This window comes from Apis cerana, linkage group LG1 (genome assembly GCF_029169275.1).
Source record: "Apis cerana isolate GH-2021 linkage group LG1, AcerK_1.0, whole genome shotgun sequence".
In the NCBI taxonomy this organism is placed as follows: domain Eukaryota; kingdom Metazoa; phylum Arthropoda; class Insecta; order Hymenoptera; family Apidae; genus Apis; species Apis cerana.
The window spans coordinates 21,372,528-21,392,616 of record NC_083852.1 but is presented as its reverse complement, the minus strand read 5'-3'; the positions used below and the strand labels follow the sequence as shown (position 1 = coordinate 21,392,616).

The 20,089-nt window shown below is 42.6% G+C and overlaps 1 protein-coding gene and 1 long non-coding RNA gene across 24 annotated transcripts in view; one reads left to right on the top strand and one right to left on the bottom strand.

Annotated features, from left to right (window-relative positions):
* LOC108002423 (uncharacterized) overlaps positions 1-9,253 on the bottom strand; it is a 163,559-nt gene extending 154,306 nt beyond the window's left edge. For 8 of the 9 annotated variants that reach the window (XR_009830546.1, XR_009830578.1, XR_009830580.1 and 5 more), the window contains exon 1: positions 51-9,253. This is a non-coding gene — a long non-coding RNA (uncharacterized LOC108002423). The remainder of the gene's footprint in view (positions 1-50) is intronic. The other variant, XR_009830560.1, reaches the window with a different exon arrangement.
* The window catches only part of LOC108002419 (latrophilin Cirl), a 361,012-nt gene that overhangs the window by 324,843 nt on the left and 16,080 nt on the right, over positions 1-20,089 (top strand). For 12 of the 15 annotated variants that reach the window (XM_062075120.1, XM_062074878.1, XM_062075257.1 and 9 more), the window contains 9 exons: positions 10,796-10,902; positions 13,779-13,962; positions 14,437-14,612; positions 15,523-16,164; positions 17,409-17,820; positions 17,936-18,161; positions 18,237-18,402; positions 18,518-18,732; positions 18,924-19,027. In XM_062075120.1, coding sequence (XP_061931104.1) covers positions 10,796-10,902; positions 13,779-13,962; positions 14,437-14,612; positions 15,523-16,164; positions 17,409-17,820; positions 17,936-18,161; positions 18,237-18,402; positions 18,518-18,732; positions 18,924-19,027 — 2,232 coding nt within the window. Of the gene's footprint in view, positions 1-10,287; positions 10,395-10,795; positions 10,903-13,778; positions 13,963-14,436; positions 14,613-15,522; positions 16,165-17,408; positions 17,821-17,935; positions 18,162-18,236; positions 18,403-18,517; positions 18,733-18,923; positions 19,028-20,089 lie in introns of all 15 variants that reach the window. The other 3 variants (XM_062075036.1, XM_062074804.1, XM_062075318.1) reach the window with 2 other exon arrangements.

The following is a 20,089-nucleotide window of genomic DNA, read 5'->3' as shown; positions in this document are numbered from 1 at the left end:
GTTTTCCATGTGAGAAATAGCCGTAACAACTCGACTGAACAAGTACATACCATAATAGAAAATGATCATCGAGGAAAGGCTTGCTGTCCTGAACCTTCTGGGAACGGATTCTTTCCATCAGGTTGCGCAATCGCGGAGTAATTACATTGCGCTAATAGCCACTCGATGATTCGATTCCCCTCGTTAACTCGGACCAACCAGGGAACCAGTTCGAAAACTTGGAGATCCTTCAGGATTCTTTTTTTCTAGAGATATAAACTTCTTTTTTCAGAGATATAAACTTCTTTTTTCCTCTCTCTCTCTTCTTCTCCTTCTTTTTCTTTATCGCGATTGAGAATCAGCGACGTTTAATCATTCATCATTCGAAGCATTATAAAAAGTAAATAAAAAAGAAGGAACGTACCTCTTTAAAGATTCTTTAACGCGAATGCAGTCACGATCACTGACTGGAGGAATTACGAACGTTAATATTTGATTAACAAACACGACACGATCGCCTGGATTTGACTGAATGATGCAAATAAAAAAAAAAATAAAATATATATATATATGTATGTGTGTATTTAGAGCAGCACGATCGTTGTTTGCATTCTTAATATTTATATTTTCGCGATATTTCTATTCAGTCACCGTTGTACACCGACGATAATCGATGACACAAACTGATACACGCGGGACGCGTGTCGATTCTCGTTACGTTCGGAAATTAAATTCAACGTTTTCTGATTCCTGACTGCTTGTTAGTTTGCCAATTAATAACGAGCGATCGATGAGAGAAAAGAACAAAAAAAAAAAAATAATAAAAAAAATGAAAAAAAATAAAAAAGAAGGAAAGACGCATGGACGAGAACAACAAGAAGAAGAGAGACAGGAATAGAAAAAAGGCGAGGGTAGGCAGAGAAAAGAGATTGTTTCACGGTACGCGGGGAGGGGGATGTGATACGGCGTAATCGATCCGACGTAGATACATTAAACAATTTCACGATTCGTCATCGTATCCAAGGAGGATAATTAACCGTGGCAGGGAAACGTGAGAAGAACGTAATTTCGTATCGCAATCATCGGACCTAATCTCGGGCCGGGAACAATTACGAGAACGTCTTCCATGATGTCTCCTCCATCCTCCTCTCCTTGATATTTATCAAAATCCAAACCCGCGATCGAGAAGAAGACAAAGTGAGAGGAAAAATGGGAAGGAAATCCTCCCTGGTTCCTTGGTTCCTTGCTGCACGGTTCGTTGATAAACAATTTCCTCCGTTTTATCGGGATGAGAGAGCGGCTAATAATGAAACGATCAACTTTCGGTATACGTTTTCGCGTATTAAGGGGAAGGTTTCGATAGTTATCCGTGTTTATCCTTTCATTCTCTCGTGTAGTGAGTTTCCTTGCGGTGTTTCATACATACCTGAAAACAGAGGGACGAGTCAGAGAAAAATCGTAAGTAAACACATCGCGTTAATGGGGGAAACGCTTATGCCAGAGCTAGATCTGTTCTTTCGATATTCGTTATTGATAAAAATTCTTATTTTCACGAGCAATTTTTCAAGAACGCGCATCAATATCGAGGAGACAATGAGACAAATATCGATCGAAATATATATTATTTATATTCGTTTCGATAAAACCGAGATCACGGGGGAAGCAAGGCAGATCGTCGCTCGAAAAGTCGACTCGTCTCGTTTCTCCGACTAATTTCTCGCGAACTCGAAACTCTCCACGATAATTGCATTTGCATGGAATAAGCCGTGTCAATCTCCATCGACCGATCGAAAATTACAACCCGCCATGCTGCCTCCCTCCGCCGATTTCCTTTAATTCGATCAATCTGTATTTTTTTTCGCCGGCCCTTTCCAATCTCGACCCGCAATCCCGGGCTTCGCATTTAGCCTAAACTAATTGCAGCCGCGCCAATTCCCTCGATAATCGTATTATCGCGAAATTAACTCTTTCGTTCAATTGAAAAAACGTTAACGCGATCATAGTCGTTGTCGCGGTCGCTCTCTCACCTTTTTCGCCCGATTTTTAACCCTTCTCTCTCTCTCTCTCTCTCTCTTTAATTTCTCTCTTCGTCTCGTTCTAGTCTCTCTGGATGTTCTTCGTTGAAAGCGTTTCTCATTCGGATTTTTCATTCGTTCTTTTTTTTTTTTTTATTCAAAAAATACACTCCAACATGTTTGTCCGGTTACCCTCTCGGAATTTTTTCTCTCGTGTAGGACGATCGAGAGCAAAACGAGGCTTACTCCGCCGGGATTTTCATTAGTTGCCTTAAATGGCCGGTCGAAACGGTTAATAGACGTGGACTGTAATTGGCGAGCAAGCATTCGACCGTCGATAAACTATTAACGCATTGCGGCTCCCAACGTGAGACCATCGTGAGAACGCGTTTACGACATCGTGATTGATCGATAAAAAAAAATCTATTATTTTCTACGCAATTTTCTACGCTGCTTCGATAAAATTCGCTTAAATATCGTTCTTAAAAAAAAAGAAGGAAAGAAAATCAGTTTGTCTCGTCCCCGATAATCGCAAACAATTCTCCAAGATTAATTTTTAAATTTTTTAAGGAAAGGAAATTTAATTATCCAAAAATTTATTTACCATGTAATTTTTGCAAACGAGAGAGACATCGATCGAAATCTCTCAAATTCATATTCGAAGAATCAACGATCATATCAACAACAATTGTCTTATTATCGTATCATATCCATCGATGTATCTCGTTTTAAGAACAACACGCAAAATGTATCCGCACACGTTCTCTACCTATCCTCAAGTTCTCTCGACAAAACTCGTTTAATCCCCTGGCAGATTAAGAGGAAGAGACTTGAACGTAGAAAAGGATAAAGAGAGAAAAAGAGAGAGAGAGAGAGATGCAGTGAAAGAGAAGGCAAGAGAGTTAGAGAGCTCCCAGTTAGGTACTTAAAAGTATTCCAATCACGAGAACGCGGCGAAAGTCCAACGAATATTTCTCGTTACTCTCGTGGAACAGGGTTGTAGGGGTGGTAAGGGAATGGCGGATATATATAAGGGTAGGAAATCGGTAGAACAGAGTACAGGTAGGGCGAGAACGGGCGAAAATTTACGAGGGCGAATACTACTGGTAACACTACTGAGAAAACTGAGAATTTCTTCTTTTTCTTCTTCTTCTTTTTTTTTTTTTTTTTTTGTAAATAAGCAATGTACATATCGCACCTCCCGTGATATCCTTGCTCCATATTGACACATAAGCGACCAAATTGCATGCCACAAGTTTATTATGTAATACATAAAACTCTTATGGAGAGAGTTGGTGGATGTTTGTACAGCTGGTTACAGCCACGATCGTGCTACCTTTTATATACTCGATCATTGCAACGCTTTGCGTTGGCCAGTTAGCGGATTCGTTGCAATGATCCATTAGAGATTTCCATTCGATCGAAATTACGAATTTTTACGTAATTGCATAATTGCATAATTGCATTTAGCCATTTATTTTTATCTTCGATTTATATAATCGAAAAATCGTTGATGAGAATCACGATCGTGACGGTAACTGGAGAATTCGCAGAAGGAGATTTTAAAACGTGATATTTTTACGAAAGATAAACGAAATTTCGATTGAGATTCGTTCGTTAGAGAATAATAATTATTTGTTATATTACGAATAACATATCGCGAGTTAAGAATTCCTTCTGCGACGCTACTATTCCAGGTCTGATTCGTAATGGAAAGGAAAAAAAAAAAAAACAAAATTATACATACATATAAAAAGAACGCCAGAACGTGTGTGCTGCCATGGATCTTTTTCCCCTTTACTCTTGTCACCGTCCGGAATGCTACGGAAGAGATGCTCCTGTTGTGTTGTGTTCTCTTGTTTCTCCACTCTGACATGATCGTCGCACACACATCCTTATGGTGTCTGCGAGGGAAATTATCCTGGGGAAAATTCTTTCTGGAACAGAGGCTTTTTCGTCGACATTCGTCACACCCTTTCGTCTCACAGCAATCACGACACAATCTGAAATCAATTTCCTTTCGAGATTCTGCACTAAATCTTTTCCATTTATTTACACTGTGTACATATGTTTTCGTTACGAGCTATTCGCGTAACGAAAATATATATAAACGTAAATGTTATACCACGATAAAAAATCGAATCGTCCAAGATAGATTTCTGTTCGAAAAAATTTAATATCGAATTTAGCATCGTGCGTTTCCAAAAAAAAAAGAAAGAGATTTAAAACGAAGAACATAAAATGCTCGTTTAGAAATTCCGCGCTAAAAAACAAGCATCGAAGAATGAAATTACTTTACAACCCATTCAACTATGAAGTGGAACGTAATCGCGGCATCTTACTCGCAAAACGAGCGGATCGAACTCCTCGTGACGAAGTACGTAGACAACAAGTAAGATCGATTAATTGCTCGTTCCGACTGAAACAAATTGCAGATCGCGTCCGCCTTTTTTTTTTTTCCAATCTTCGTCAGATTTGCTGCACGGCAATTTTAATTATATACCCAACACTCATTTATCACGCTTCAAAAAAAAAAGAAAAAAGCGAACAAACGTAACCAATTAATGCGCCAATTGAAATAATATCCGTTCTTAATTAACGTAAATAATCAACAATAATACCGCGATTAAATCGAAATTAAAAGAAAAAAAAAATGGAAAATGCCGAGAAAGTAATCCGTGCACGTTAATCGTCTCGTTTCGTTAATATCATCAATCGTTAATCAAGCCTTTTCAAGACGCGATCGATTAATATTCGAAAGCTTTCCAATTACATCTCCCATAGGAATTCTCCTTTTCCGCTGGTCATCGTGACGCGGACGGTAATCATTCGTCCACAAACGAACGATCACGTTTCTCCAAGCGATCAATTTTCCACGCGTTTCTTCCCTTCGTCCTTCCTACATCCTTCCTTTCTTTCTTTTTCTTTTTTTTCCTCTGTCAGATCGTTCGTTTCGCTCGTGTCCAGTCGAGGAGAGGATGAAACGGGCGCGAGGACGAAAATACGTGCAAGAGTACGGGCACGATCTCGTCCCCCGATTTTCGGCTGGCTCCCGTCCCTTCCGAGACCGATTCTGCCCGCTTGTTTCGCGCACAAAGAGATTCCTTCCTCGATTAAAGAATCGGCTCGCGCGCGGATCAACGAGCCGCGTTTTACATCACCCCGATTCGCTGTTCGTTGCACTTCCCCCTCTCTCCCGTTCCGTTTCGCTGTCACGCAGGTTACCAGACCATCTAAAATCAAAACGATTTTTCATAATCTTCCCCTCGGGGCTTGGTTAATTGATTTTTCGCCATCGGTCGCGAAAGGAGGGAAATTCCGAATGAATTCCTCGATTCGGTTTCGATCAATCGCGTCCCGTGTTTCTGGCTAAAACTGAATCTGTGTAACCCCCGTCACGGACCTCATTTCGCCTGGCCATTTTCCACGCGAATGGCGCTTTCGTGTCGTTCTAATCGACCAAAAAACCATCGATTACAAGATATTTCGGTAAACGATCGGTAATATTTCTGACGCGTGCCTGGATTAGTTCCGCTTTAGTTTTTTTTTTTTCATCCGGATCAACGAGGAACTTTTATAAAAAATTAAAAAAACCAAAGTCGATCGTTGTAAATGTTTCACCGTCGATAATAATACGATTCGATCGATCGAAAAATTAATTGCGAATGAAAGTTTGATACGAAATACGAAATATGAAATGTTTGCAAATTAATTCGAAACGTATCGATTATTATTAAATGGAAGTGAGTGACGTAAAATTTTATAAATGGACGAATTGGATTTTCGAAAGAGACAAAAGGAGACAAAGTTTTTTTTCGAAATAGCGAGGTTATACCCGAGGCGTGTCGCGTGACGCGTCGTGGCCGTTCCGTTTTGTGCCGTTATTAAACGCTAGGTGCATAAATAAGGATATCGTAAATCATCGGGCAGAATTTTAGATAGGGGAAAAACGCCGGGTTTCGAGCTATCATTTGAATAAACTTTTACGGAAGACTTTAGATCCGAGTTTTATTCGGCATTTAGATCGAATCTCCGTTTCTTTAATCACCTTTTCCAACGAAAAAGGAAAAGCGATTTTTCCTTTCTTTTTTTTTTTTTAATCGTTTCCGATATTAAAATATTAATTTTGTTCCCCTGTTGTATCCTTCGCTTCTGTATCCCGACCACCGATCTCGTTGTTTGATCTACGCGCGTTATTACATTTCCACCCGACGTTTCGGTGCTCTCGTGTAATCGCAGATGAATTATCGGATACCGACTCCCTCCCCAACCCATATATAAATTTTACGTATCGTGGAATGTACATACAACTCTGTTTAAAGGTGTTAAATCGCGACGAATGAACGACAACGATTCCTACGATTGAAACGAATCTCGATTTCGTCCGGAGAATTCCTCGATCTTTTTTTTTTTTTTTTGAACGAATTGAATACAAAAACGTTTCAAAAAAAACCTCCAAATTTTTCGTCCACGATCATTTCACGAGTCATCTTTCATCTTCTCTCATTCCATTCCGTGATGTCGTAACACGTTTCGAACATCGATTCGAACCGCAATTCGATCAACGCGCGCGGATTGCTTTTTTTTTGGGTTATACATTTCTCTGTAAACAACCGTATATATACGTACACAATTACCCACCCCTCTTTGCTAATCTATCGGAATATTATATTTATAACATGGATATATTCGAGACCGTTTATGGAACGTTTACGGAGAGAAAAAAAAAAGAAAAAAAAGAGAGAGAGACGATCGAAATTGAAATTTTAATACACTGCCAAAAAACGAGGTGACGAGCGAGAGAGGAACTCTTTGTAACGCGTAAAACGGTCATTAAACCGATGCGGAGAGTCTATCAAAAGTTCCATGCATAGATTATATACCCGTTTCTTTGTAATGCGGGGATCAATTCGGCGGGAAGCGACTCGAAAAGCGAAGGGGGGAGGGGAGGGAGAGAGAAAAAAAGAAATAGTCGGACGTTGGTTGGAACATCCCGCCGGCGGGCTTTTCGCCGTTTCGAAACTCCTTTTTTGTGCGGCGAAACGGCGGCGGGCATGGGGGAAAAAAATAACAGTGGTTGGCCCAGATAAATAGCACCGTGGCGAGCCGTGAACGGGTCGAGATGTATTAAATCCGGGGGCCGGCCCACGCGAGTCGGAAGGCGTCCCTGGATCATCGTGAAATCGATGATTAAAGCAACGAGCGACCCACCACCAGCCGATCCCAAAGTAGCGGCGCGATACAACGCGGGCGAACGCGATTCCTCGTGGATGGAAAGGAACGGGTTGAGAAGGGGTTGTGTAAGGGCGGGAGGGCGAAGGCCTTAATAATAACGAGCGGCCCAACATCCGCGAAATGGCGATTTTTCGTGTTCCCACGTAGTTTATTCCTTCTGAAATTACGTTTACCCCGAGCGGTGATTCGATTCGGTGGCGCGCGCGTGCAACAACAAGGACGATCCCCGACGAGAAAGAAAAAAGAAAAAAAAGGTGGGGGAGAGGGAGCGACGTCACACCGTGACACCAAGCCCGACGTCGTAAATGAAAATAATGGAGAACACGCGCGCACGTTGTTCTTCACGATCCTCTTCTCTCTTTCACACGCTCGTTTCACGCACAATTTGACAAATTCGGGAAAGTTTCAAAAACTCGGGAAAGATACTTTGAGGGGGGGAGAGACGAGAAATCGAGGATTGTTGTCGATAACAGGAACGGTTTTCTTCCCTCCCGTGGGTAACATGGTAATCTACGTGCGGGGCCAATTACACCAAGTAACCAGAAGTTGGCCGGGTCGGGTAACTGTCGATACACGCCACTCGAATCACGACAAATTGACGTGGCCGGAACAACCCTTGCAAAGTCAACGGGAGGAATCCAGCCCTTTCGCTTCGAGGATCGATCGTCGGCTCGTGTCAGCCGCGCGAATTAATCCCTCCCTTCACCGAAAGGAACTCTTTCCTTTCTTTAACCTTCCTCTTCTTCTCCGGCCGCGTTCCGTGTTCGCATCAAAAAAATTCTCGTCCCGAAAAATTCGCATTCGGGATCAATAGGAGGGAATTTCGATGAAATTTGGAAAAGCAGAGGCCGCGATTAATCCTTCGAGATAGCGTGTTGGTATCCCGATAACAGGTCGTGTGTTCGAGGGCTTTGCACCTGCGCAACGACAATGTTCCGCGCAACAATGGGCCGTGCACTCGGCTTTAATGGCTCGTCCCCTCCCCCTCCTTCCCCCCAGATCGAGATTAAATCGTGCGCGCACTTTAACTTTAATTCCAAGGCGGGTCTTCGTGCGTGCATTACGCGAAAAAGGAAGCGATCGAAGCGACGAAAGGCCCGACGAAAGAACGAAATTGGAGCTCGACGAGCTTTGTGTTCGATTGCGTCGCGCGCGGGACACTGAACTGTTCGTCGTCGATACACACGAATATACGCGGGAAAGATTGGAGATGGGAATATTTATAAACACGATAATATTAGTGCTCGAGATATACATACGCTGCGAAATACGACATTATTTACATTTCGTACAAATTGCCGAGAAAACAGATATTAAAATTTATATTGACAAAGCCTGATTTCGCGAGACTGTATATTTACATTCAACTCGATGGATGTAATATAGAAAATTGTTAAAAAGCCCTTCGATCCAAAAAATTTTATATATATATATATAATTGATTAATTAATCGACTTATCGCGAATTTTCTTCGTAATCTTTAAATAGATACCGTGTTGTCTTATCGATAATTTCTTAAAAATTCGAGAAAATTTTCTACCGATCTCTGCGCGAATATCTAATATATCTTAGCGTGAAAAATTGAAAAAAACAAAAAAAAAGAGGGAAGAGAAATTGATTTTAAAGAAGTGCTGTAAAGCATTAATAATACTCGATAGTTGGATCATTAAGTCAGGTGCGCTTCCGTCATCGATCGGTTCGTTATAGCCCATTTCGTTTCCTCCCTTTCTTCGCGTCAATAAGATTTCTCTAGTAACGTTATAAAATAGGATTGGTTTTCTCGTCTAGTATGGAGGGTATGGAGTAAAAATGCCGCGTTTAACTCGTCGATTTATTTTTAATGAAACGATTCCGTTCCAAGAGACCTGCTAAGCTGCTTTCGCCGTTAAGACGATTACGGTTCGTTTTCAAATCAAACGATCCACGCGAATAACGAATGTCTTTGGGATTAAAATCGCGAGCGAAAACATCTTTGAAGCTAACTAAAGATTCGGCGATAAGTAGAAAATTCTCTATGTAGGAACCAATTCCCTCACGCTTTACCGTGCTCGCGGGATAAGCTTCCCCGTTCCATTGTGTTCTTATTTTGCAAAGCTTTAAAAGTCCATCACGAATCCAATAATAAGATAGATACCCTATAACGAAGAAGTCTCTTGTAAAGTTAAAACCATAACGTAAAATTTCTTTCGCCAAAGTTTACTACTTTTGCGTTCGTTGCTCGAATGCGTTCAACGCGGAACAAAGTGCCACGTCTACAACAATCGATCGAATTTCGTTTGATCAATTTCTTATACGTCGAAATATAATTTAGAAAAAGGAAGGAAAAAGAAATAATTTTACATTTCGCTCAACACTGCGACCCGATTTTTTCGCGTCGAAACGATGAATTAATTCAGAGAAGAAAGGAAAAGAAAAGGAAAGTAGAAAAGACGCGTGTGATATATTCGTTGAGGAAAATTTGCAACGTGTTTTGAGTCCAGTTTTCTGCATGATGCTAGTATCTCTGTACATACACTCCGTGATACCATTAACACGAAATAATCGACGCACGACGTTGCGAGTACAAGTTCATCTGTCCTATTACCACGAACGCATACTGCGCTTTTAGAACTACTGCAAACCTCTGTTTCTACTAACTCAATGTCCTGTTGTAATTTGCTAACACGCGTACCTCGTGAGTATCGAACATCTGTTGTTACTAACATCCTCCCGATACGCTGTCGCGTTTGGAAATAACACAATGAAACAAAAATCCAACATATCGTGCCTCCAACATGATGAAAATTCTCCAATTGTAAATACGTAAATATATATATATATATCTTGGAAAAAATTTTTCATAATTTATAATTCAATGGTGTGTGAGGCAAAAAAAAAAAAGAAATATATATATATATATATATTTAGAAACTCGAAAACATTTTTCAAGATCGTCATGGTTCGCTTCTCATCGGCGCCATTGATTCTCGTTAAAGAAATTCATCCCATCGAATCTTCTTTCGTCACTTGTTATTCTCCTCTTGGGTGACATTCTTTTGCTCATTCGTGACGATTGCAGGTGCAATTATCGTAATTCCTGTTCGGTGGACGTGCGCAGCGACATTTTCGAGGAAGATCCGTGTCCCGGAACCGGAAAGTACATCGAGGCGCAGTACTATTGTCTAGGTTGGTGCACACACACATATCTTTTCGACCGTCTTTTCAATCGTCTTCTTTCGTCGACGAGTTATACACGCGAGACCAGGTTCACGATTTTTCCAAGTCTTCTCAACGACGAGGATGATACGATAACGAGAAAGAAGAAAATAAATTTCGGAGAATCATTGAATTATTCGTATTATTCGTGTCGTCGCGCACCTTGGAGGAAGGCGTGAACCTTCGAGTGAGAAAGAATTGGCAACAACTTGTTCGTCGAAAAAGTCTCTCCCTTCGCCCAAATAATCCTTCCTCCCCCATCTCGAGCATCCGTAACGACGATAAGAGAAAAGGGACAGGATCCATGGTTCAGTACACTTTGGTAAGGGTGTACGTACGTACGTCATGTTAACCGACCAATCGCAAACCAGGTGCAACGACCAGCAGAACTGCAGCATTGTTGCATCGACGCTGCAATTCGGCGATCCCTGTCCCAACACGCACAAGTACCTCGAGGCGCATTATCGTTGCCTGTCCGGTAAGTAAGACTCCGCCATTTTTGTACGCGCCCTTCCCTTCGTAATATCTCTGTACCCTGTATCGTTTATTCTACCAACGGTCTTCCGTAGATACCGGGGAACATAGGCGCCGACCTCGCCGTCGAAACGTTCATTCATTCTTAGCAAAATGGCCGCAAGAATACATTTGCGAATATTACAAATGTTTGTTAATAATTAATTGTTGATCTACGGCGTTTTTCTTTTTCCTCTTTTTTGTTCAACGTGCGTATTAACAATTCTTATCCCAAAATAGTTTAGAACGTAAATTGTACTTTGTTAACGATTCATACGTGTGTATTCTTTTGAAGAGAATTTTTTTATCTTTAACAAATATCGCGTAAAATGATACTTTTCCCCGATATCGATATTTTTTCTTGTATTTTTTCTCGTCCATTGCGCAAAAATTCGAATGTTTTTCATTTCCATTTCTATTTTTATTTTATTTAATTTTTCTTTAGAATTTCAGGAAATCGTAAACGTCCCAAGAATCTCGTTTTCCAGAGGAAAAAGTTCTCGATATTCGCTTTTTTTTAAAAAAAGAGACGCGGTTAAATCTCGAGCGGGTAAAAATCAGTTCAACTGACCGCGAGAATCGATTAGGATTTCCCGAAGTCGGCGCTTATGATTCACGTTGCCCACGTAACTGCGAGCCCGTGTCCCGATAAAGATCTTCCAGCGGCTTGCATCGGCTATGCACTCTCGAGACAGACGGAGTATAAAATGGAGAGGAAAAGAAAAGACGGCAAGGAGGGAAGGGGAGGCAGAGACGGGGAGGGGTTAGGCGAAGACGTGATCTTCGCGATCGAGAAATCGATCGTGGGGATCGGTAACGCGGTGGAACATGCGGCTGCACGTCCAACTTCTCTGACGTGTTTCGTATCGTAATGAAACTCTTCTACGACCTCAATAAGAACAAACACGGCAAATGTGGAAACAGGAGGAGGAGGAAAGATTGCTGCAAGCGATCGATTCCGCGAATCGAGTGTGACGAAATGGCGATGGTTCCAATTCGCGTTATTCCGTATATCGCGATTAATTTTCCATCGATCGATCATCAAGTATATTCGTATCAACTTAACACGTTTTCATACGACTTGATTTTCTTTGGAATCATCGTCTCAACTAGCTCGATATTTCTTCGATTCCGGAAGAAAAAATTCAATTTCCCTCCTCATCCATTGATCCTCGCAAAAATCTTGTCTTTCCCATACGCACTTTCAACTTCCTGTTGTACCCCAAGAATGCCGCACTTGTTTGAACATTTTACGATCCACAAACAGACTTAACCGAACAGTCAAACGAACCGAAGACGGCTTCCTTTCTTTCGACGTTCACACTTACCCCCGATTACGAGCTACCAAAAGCACCGGCTCGACACAATCACTTATTGGACCATAAACTGTCACCCCTCTCCCCCTGCTTTCTGCCTCTCCGTTTGCTTTCCACGACTCGCAACGCCTCGTCTTCGTCTGATCGATATCCAGAGAGGGAGGGGTGGGCTGGATAGATCGATTGAACCGACGTATATCGAAGAGGGAGTAAAGGGATAGAGCCCGTTGGTAGCCCCGATACCGCGAGAGAAAAGCCCTCTCTCCACGTCTCTCGATACTCCGTCTCTCGATGCGCATACGGCCGTCTTTCTCCCGCGTAACCGGGACTATCGTGAACGGACATCGGCAACGTCCGGTATTTTACCTTATCGCCAACCCCTTCGGCCAATAAAGATGACCTCTATAGAGATAGTGCCGCGAAATACGCGGACCATCCCGTTCAGGGATTAACTGCCGTCGCCATCTTGGGTTAAAGATCGTTCTCTCCTCTTAGGCCAGATATAGTCACGATACCGGGCTCCAAAGGTAGGCTAATCCTGTCGTCCCTGTTTCGACTCGATTCGCCCCGATTCGTGGTCGAGAGGGAGATATTCGTTTTCGGGGATATTTCTTCGCGATCGATTCGACACCGCGTGACCGATTGTTCGGCCGATCGTTCCATTGAACCATCGCGCCGTACGATTGTTATGTACGTGGATATATATTCGAGATACGACGAAGGGAATCCCGAAATGGGCATGGACAATCGTAGTAGAGAGAGAGAGAGAGAGTGCAATCGTCGGTTTCTGGAGAAACCATCACCGATCGTTCTCTCGATATCAACGTCGAATCGATGGCCCGATAATACTCGGAGATAAATTATCACCGACTCGATATCATTTAATTGCGCGATACGTGTAATGATGAGTTTATAAATAAAGTATATATGTATTGAATATTCATTCGTAGAAGTCATTCGTCGCGATCGTTATCGTCACGATTAATCTCTCTTGTGCGAAGATTTAACGAAAGTCGGGGAAAAAAAAAGAAAAAAAAAAGAAAGAAAAGGATGAGCTTGAATCGACGAGATTAAAGACGGTTTTCATCGTGACGGGGCGATTCGACGAAGAAACAAGTGACGACGAGAGTTAATTTCTGGCTAAGAGAGAGAGAAAGAAAGAGAGAAAACGTTTCGACGAGAGATCGATCCTTACTACGATCCACGTAACTGCAACGAGGTTTAAAATATCCGTCCTCGTTCGAGGCGATTGACGAGCAGCCAGCTTCGTCTACCTTCCACGTCCTCGAATTATTTTTCCTTTTTAATTATACTCGGCGTTCGAATCCGATAAGCTCGTGGACGAGCTCTCAGGATTTTCGAGGGTAAACCTGGCGAAAGTTAACGAGCCACTCTTTCAGTTTCCGTCGACGCTTTCGCCATCAACCCTTTCTCGTTTTCGTTTCTCGCCTTCCTTTGGCGCGCGTTTCACTTTTGTTTTGTTTCCTCCACGAATTAAAACGACACCGACTCGCAACACTTGCAGCGGCAACGACCACGACAACGTCCCGTCCGAGTCCTCCGTGGTTCATGACTTCTCAGCCGAGCGTTTGGAGCACGGCTAAGCCGACTGTCAGGCCTCCCTCGAGGATTACGACACCCTCGGCTCAGCAACCGCCGCAGCCACCAGCACCGTCCACCCCGGCGCTTCCAATAACCACCACTCCAAGGTCGGTACACTTTAAACACTTTCGAATTAAAATACGAAACCCCTTGTTTTTCGAACCTATCCTTTCGATTTACTCTATTTATAATTTTTCCAACTTTAAATTTTCCGTTTCGAAATATTGTTTTTTCGCTTCTTTGGGGGAAAAAATTGGAAAAATGTCCGTGATAATTTTCATCCATATCGGCGAAAGATACGTGGCGGTCGAGTGGATGATATTTTTCCCAAATTGAAGCGTGAAATAATAAAGATATTTCCGTACCGCGCAACTTTGTCACGGCCCGGAAGGATATTCTCTCTCCTTTTGTTAGTTGGAAAAACAAAGTTATCGAAATGTTCCATTAAAAATGGAATTGCGTTGCGTTCCTCCCCGACCCGGGGAGGAAATATTTTCGTTGGCTCGTTGGACGACGAGCATCGGCCGACACGATGGCAACAGCATCGTTTCAAAGTGACAAACGACCGTTCCATTTCACAGTCCTACGTCGACGAGGTCGCCGCTCGATATGGAGGTCGAAGTGGACCAAGACTTAATATCTCCTGCCAATGTTCCGTCTGCGAATGCACCGGCGATGCCTCCGATCGTTCCCGAGACCACTCAAGCCACAACCACGTCGACCTTTGCCCCTTGGAGAACGAGTCGAAGGACCACTGGTAAGTTCTCGAGTGTTTGATCGAGATCTTCTCGAACGAGGGAAGAGCGTTGATGGCGTTTTGATAAGGAGACCGTGTGTACAGAGCGGTATCGTTTATTCTATATCATCGAAGTCGAGGAGAGACGGTGCTCCAGAAGTTGAAGGTTTGAGAACAGAGCTAATTGCTCTCCCCATTAGATTATCGAATTTGTTCGATGATAAGATAGACGACAGGAGGAAAACGATGAATTATTTATTTGATCAATTATAAATATATAATATATATATATATATATATATGTATACCTTGCAACGATCTATCCATTCATGCGTGTGGGGTAATTCGAAACATCTCTCTACTCGATTACGGTCGACACGTTCGCTCGAGGGCTTGTCAGCTGTCAATTACAGTTACACGATCCGAAACCGAAAGGATTAATATTCAAAAGACAGCCGCCAGAACTTGAGAGAGTTTCGAGTAGGGATAGGGATAGGGCCTGAAATGGATATCTTCCCTGAATCTAAGTTATCGATTCTTCCTTTTTTCTTTTTTTATCTTTTTTTTTTCCAATTGCTTTGACCACGTATTCCCGGGAGTCGTTCCCGGGGTGTAAATGCAACCGTGTATTAAAGTAAACCAAACACCATCGAGGCCATCGTATAAATCGTATCGAGCTCTAACCAACCTTCGACTTCGATATAACTCGCCAACTCTCTGTAACAATCAGTGCAAAAGATTAAAGCACCCGTGGGTATCCAAAATTCCATTTCGCAGACCCGATACGATGTTGAGCGCGAGCTAAGCCCCCTCCCCCGTCGCCGCCGCCGGTCCGCCGAGGATCGGACAGTAGAATCACATTAAAGCCGCGCCATTAACTAAAGCCAAGTAACAGGGCAACTAACGCTCGTAACTAACTCAAATATTGCAGTGCCGAGTACCTTATACCCGGAGTCGAGCTCGAACGGGCAATGGTACGACTACGGCAGACAAGTGTGTCCCCCGGTGATAGCCAGGAACCTGTCGTGGAACACGACCAGGGCGGGCGATGTCGCCGTTCAGAGTTGTCCAGGCGGTGCGAACGGTTTGGCGCGTTGGAGATGTCTGGCCAGAGGAGACACGGCCTTCTGGCACAGGGACAGCCCGGATCTGAGCGAGTGCCGCTCCGTTTGGCTCACCACGCTCGAGAACAGGGTGACGGAGGGCGACGTGATCCTCGGGATCAGCCGTGAACTGTCGCAGGTGACCAACAACAGCAGAGGGCTTTACGGTGGCGACATGATGATCACGACCAAGATCATCAAGAACATGGCGGAAAAGATGGCGCAGGATATAAGAACGTATCAGGACGCGAATCAGAGGGAGGTGAGCGTGACCGAGCTGCTCCAAGGTGTCGTGAGGACGGGTAGCAACCTGCTGGACAAGGCGCAAATGGCGTCCTGGAAGGATCTGAGCCATCAGGAGCAGATGAGAGTCGCGACCTCTTTATTGATCGGGCTCGAGGAGAACGCGTTTTTGCTGGCCGACACGTTGATGCACGAGAAAACGATCACTCACGAGGGAAGGAACATACGTAAGTAGCGTATTTTTACTTGTTGAATAGAAGACAACCGTGGGGAGTGGGTGTACGTTGGGAAATTAGATCTCGCGAGGGTACCATTCCGTGGCGAAACGTAATTGGGAATTCGAGGCGGAGATCGCTGATCTCCGGAATTAGTCGGAATTATCATCAAATGCACGCGTACACGCGTGGTATTTGAATGGTAAAAATTACCCACGAACTAATTTAGATCGTCCGATAGGAGGAGGGAGAGAGGCATATATATACTCGTGATGAGTAAAAAGGAGTGGCGGATGGGATAACGAATTAACGTTGAGTTGTCTAGCACAATGGACGTGCAAGTATCCTAGGTCCGACTTTGGGATCGGGTCGCATAAATCTAGATCGCTTATCTTACGGAATGCGACGTTGGTAATATCCGGCGTGGATAAAACAAAGATCCAAACCCATCGTAATTCTCTGGTATCTTGGCTGGATAATGTTGTAACCCGAGCTTTACCCTTCTCTCTCTCTCTCTCTCTCTCTCTCTCTCTCTCTCTCTCTCTTCCTCCCCCTCTCTCCCTGCCCTGTTGTATTAACGCAACAAAACATGGAGAAAATTACGAGCAATTTGATTTACTTCCTGGAAGTAACGTGGCGCGCGCGCGGTCGTGATTGAGGCTGGTGGAAGCGTGTTTCTGCGCCGCGGTCGAACCAAGTGGTAGCAGCAACATTAGATCCGCACGTGATAAATAGGATAACAGTAAAGGGTAAAAAAGAAGATGGATTTGATGAGCGACAGCCGGCCGGATGCCATGTAACATAATATTCCCCTAACTGACCGTGCTCTTTCTTCCGTGCTAACAGAAAAGTAACTACTATCGCCGGCTAGCCTCCAATTTTTTTCTTGTCGGCCGTGCCACATCACGTTTATGACTGATCGAATGGGGAATACACGATGAGAGGAACGCCGACAAGGAAAAAATGGCGGACGGAAAGATGTGGCGCGTTTAGTTTTGTTGTTCGTTCCAGGAGATGAATCGAAACTTTATAGTCGTGGGATTGTTGTCGAACGTTGTAGAATTCGGTTAACTCCATCCAGAGATTCGATATCCCTTCGAGAGAGTATAAATTTCATTCCAATGATACTCGCGCGTGGACGTGTATTTCTCAATCATCAAATTGTTCGGTTGTCACGAATAGCAATCCAAATATTCTACTTATCGCTCGATATCCAATGATCCAATATACATAAATACTATTTTTTTTTGAAACAGTGATGGAAGTGCGAGTGTTGGATGCACGGAACATCGGTGACGATTTAGAGATATTCCCGACAGAGGCGGCTCAACAGAGGTGGACAGCCTCGAACGATCGTGTCGAGTTAACTAGAGGAGCTTTGCTAGAGAACAGCGAGGGTGGCATTGTCCGTTTGGTCTTCATGGCCTTTGACAGGCTTGAGGAGATCCTGCAGCCGCAAGCCGAGGTGTCATCGTTGGTCATGAACGACGAGCAGCAACCATTACCGAAAAGGAACACGACCAGGCTTCTAAATAGCAAAGTGATCTCCGCGTCTTTAGGCAAAGGAAGGCATATTCAGCTTAACGAGCCTGTCAGAGTCTATTTCAAGCATCTATCTATAGAGAACGTTACCAATCCGACTTGTGTATTCTGGGATTACATTTTAAGGTAATTGAAAAAGTTCTTTCTCTTTCATTACGCGTGTTTTTCCGTGACTCGTTATCACGTCGTTTCGTTGAAAAAGAAAGGAAAGATTAACGCAATTAATATTTTCAATTTTCAGCGCTTGGTCAGAGGAGGGTTGCGAAATACGGAAAACCAACGAGACTCACACAGTGTGCGAGTGCAATCATCTTACAAATTTTGCCGTTCTGATGGACGTTCACGCCGTCAGATTGGACATAGCTCACCAGGTCGCGTTGCAAATCATCACCTACATCGGCTGTATCATTTCCGTGGTTTGCCTGGTTCTAGCAATTTTGACCTTTCAATTATTTCGCGGACTGAAGGTAATTATTACACGATACCGAATTTTGCACCGATTTCGAATTTTCAACCGAGAATCTCGCTTTCCTTTCTTTCAGTCGGACAGAACGACCATCCACAAGAATCTCTGCGTGTGCCTGTTGATCGCGGAAATTTTATTCGTTTGCGGAATCGGGCAAACGAACCAGAGAATTGTCTGCGGTATCGTCGCTGGATTATTGCATTTCTTTTTCCTTTGCGCATTCGCCTGGATGTTCCTCGAAGGTATCTATACTATATTCCATTCCGTAAATATTATCCATCCGCCATTTATCGAACGACAAATGAGTGATTCATCAATGGGAGAAAGTTTGATTCTACTTTGAAATTTCTTTTCCAGGATTCCAATTATACGTGATGCTGATCGAGGTGTTCGAAGCGGAAAAATCAAGGTTACGCTGGTATTATCTGATCGCCTACGGTGCTCCATTACTGGTCGTGGCTATTTCTTGTATAATCGATCCTCTCAGTTACGGAACCGATCGATATTGCTGGCTACGAGCGGACAACTACTTCATCTTCAGCTTCGTTGGACCAGTGATACTCGTTATATTGGTAAGATGTCAGATTCGCGAGGAAGGAGACAATTGTTGCAAATTAATAATGATAATTGTTGAAGCATCGTTTCGATGAAACGTGAAAACCCGTATGAATAATTCAATAATACATATGTATATATTTTCCGTGCATAACCGTTAGAGGATAGATACTCGATACCAGAAATTGTCATCTGATTTTCTTATTAGGCGAACTTGGTATTTCTTTCGATGGCGATTTATATGATGTGCCGACACGCGAACACAACCGTAGCGATGAAGAGTAAGGAGCACTCACGATTGGCCAGCGCAAGGTAAGCGTGAAAATTTCGGGTTTGTTAATAAATATGATGCGTAAATCGACGTAAATTTGTATATATATATATTATGTATCTCTATATTAAAAATGATCGATCGAGTCCGTCCGTTGATTACGTACGAAATAATGAATCCTATTCGTCGAGTAGAATATATAAAGTGTTTGTTTGGTGCTTTCGGTTCACGTTCGCAAGCTTTACTTGCTTAAACAGTGTCTCCCGAAAGAGAATCTTTTATTGTCACGCATCTTTTTGGCGGCCATGCTGAATTTCGTTTTCGTTTCTACATTTAAGTTTCTATTGAGTTACTGTGTTGGAATGACCGCAAGATTTCCGTTCGTTCGACACACCACTTGTATTGCTAATGTAAATCTTAGATAATATATCTATATGGATATGATTATATGTATATATATATTTATATATATATATACGTATATATTTATTATATACAATGTGTATCTATGATTTGACGCTCGTTAAAATGCATATATACGTGATTATAATTATAAATACGCCGTCACAGTCGAGTCATGCTTCATCGAAAAATTGGACGCACGAACAATCGAACGAGTACGATGATAATTAGCTTGCGCTCTATGTTTTTTTTTGTGATTTAAATGAAACGAGCAAAAAATATGTCGAATGAAGAGAGAGAGAGAGAGAGAGGGAGGGAGAGAGAGGGTGAGAGAGAGAGAAAAACAGTAATAACGACAGGGTGTTAACTTGATAAATTTCTGGAATATATGGAAATGTTGGTGATGGTAGTTAAATTCTCTTGCAAACTCGACTCGTTTTATTATCGAAGCTGCTTTATTATCAGTAAAAAAAACTCGTCTCTTCTCTCTATCATTTTTTTTCTGTTTTTTTTTTCTTTTGCCTTTTTGTATTTCATTGTATTTCATTTTTTTTCTTTTTTTTCTTTCTTATAACAATTTATACGTAATTAAGATGTTGTCGAACATTTTCTCCATTCCGTATATTAACGTTAAGCAGCGTTGAAGAAAGAAAGAATAGTGAATACGGATCGAGTATTGCATCAGAAGGATTATAAGTTTC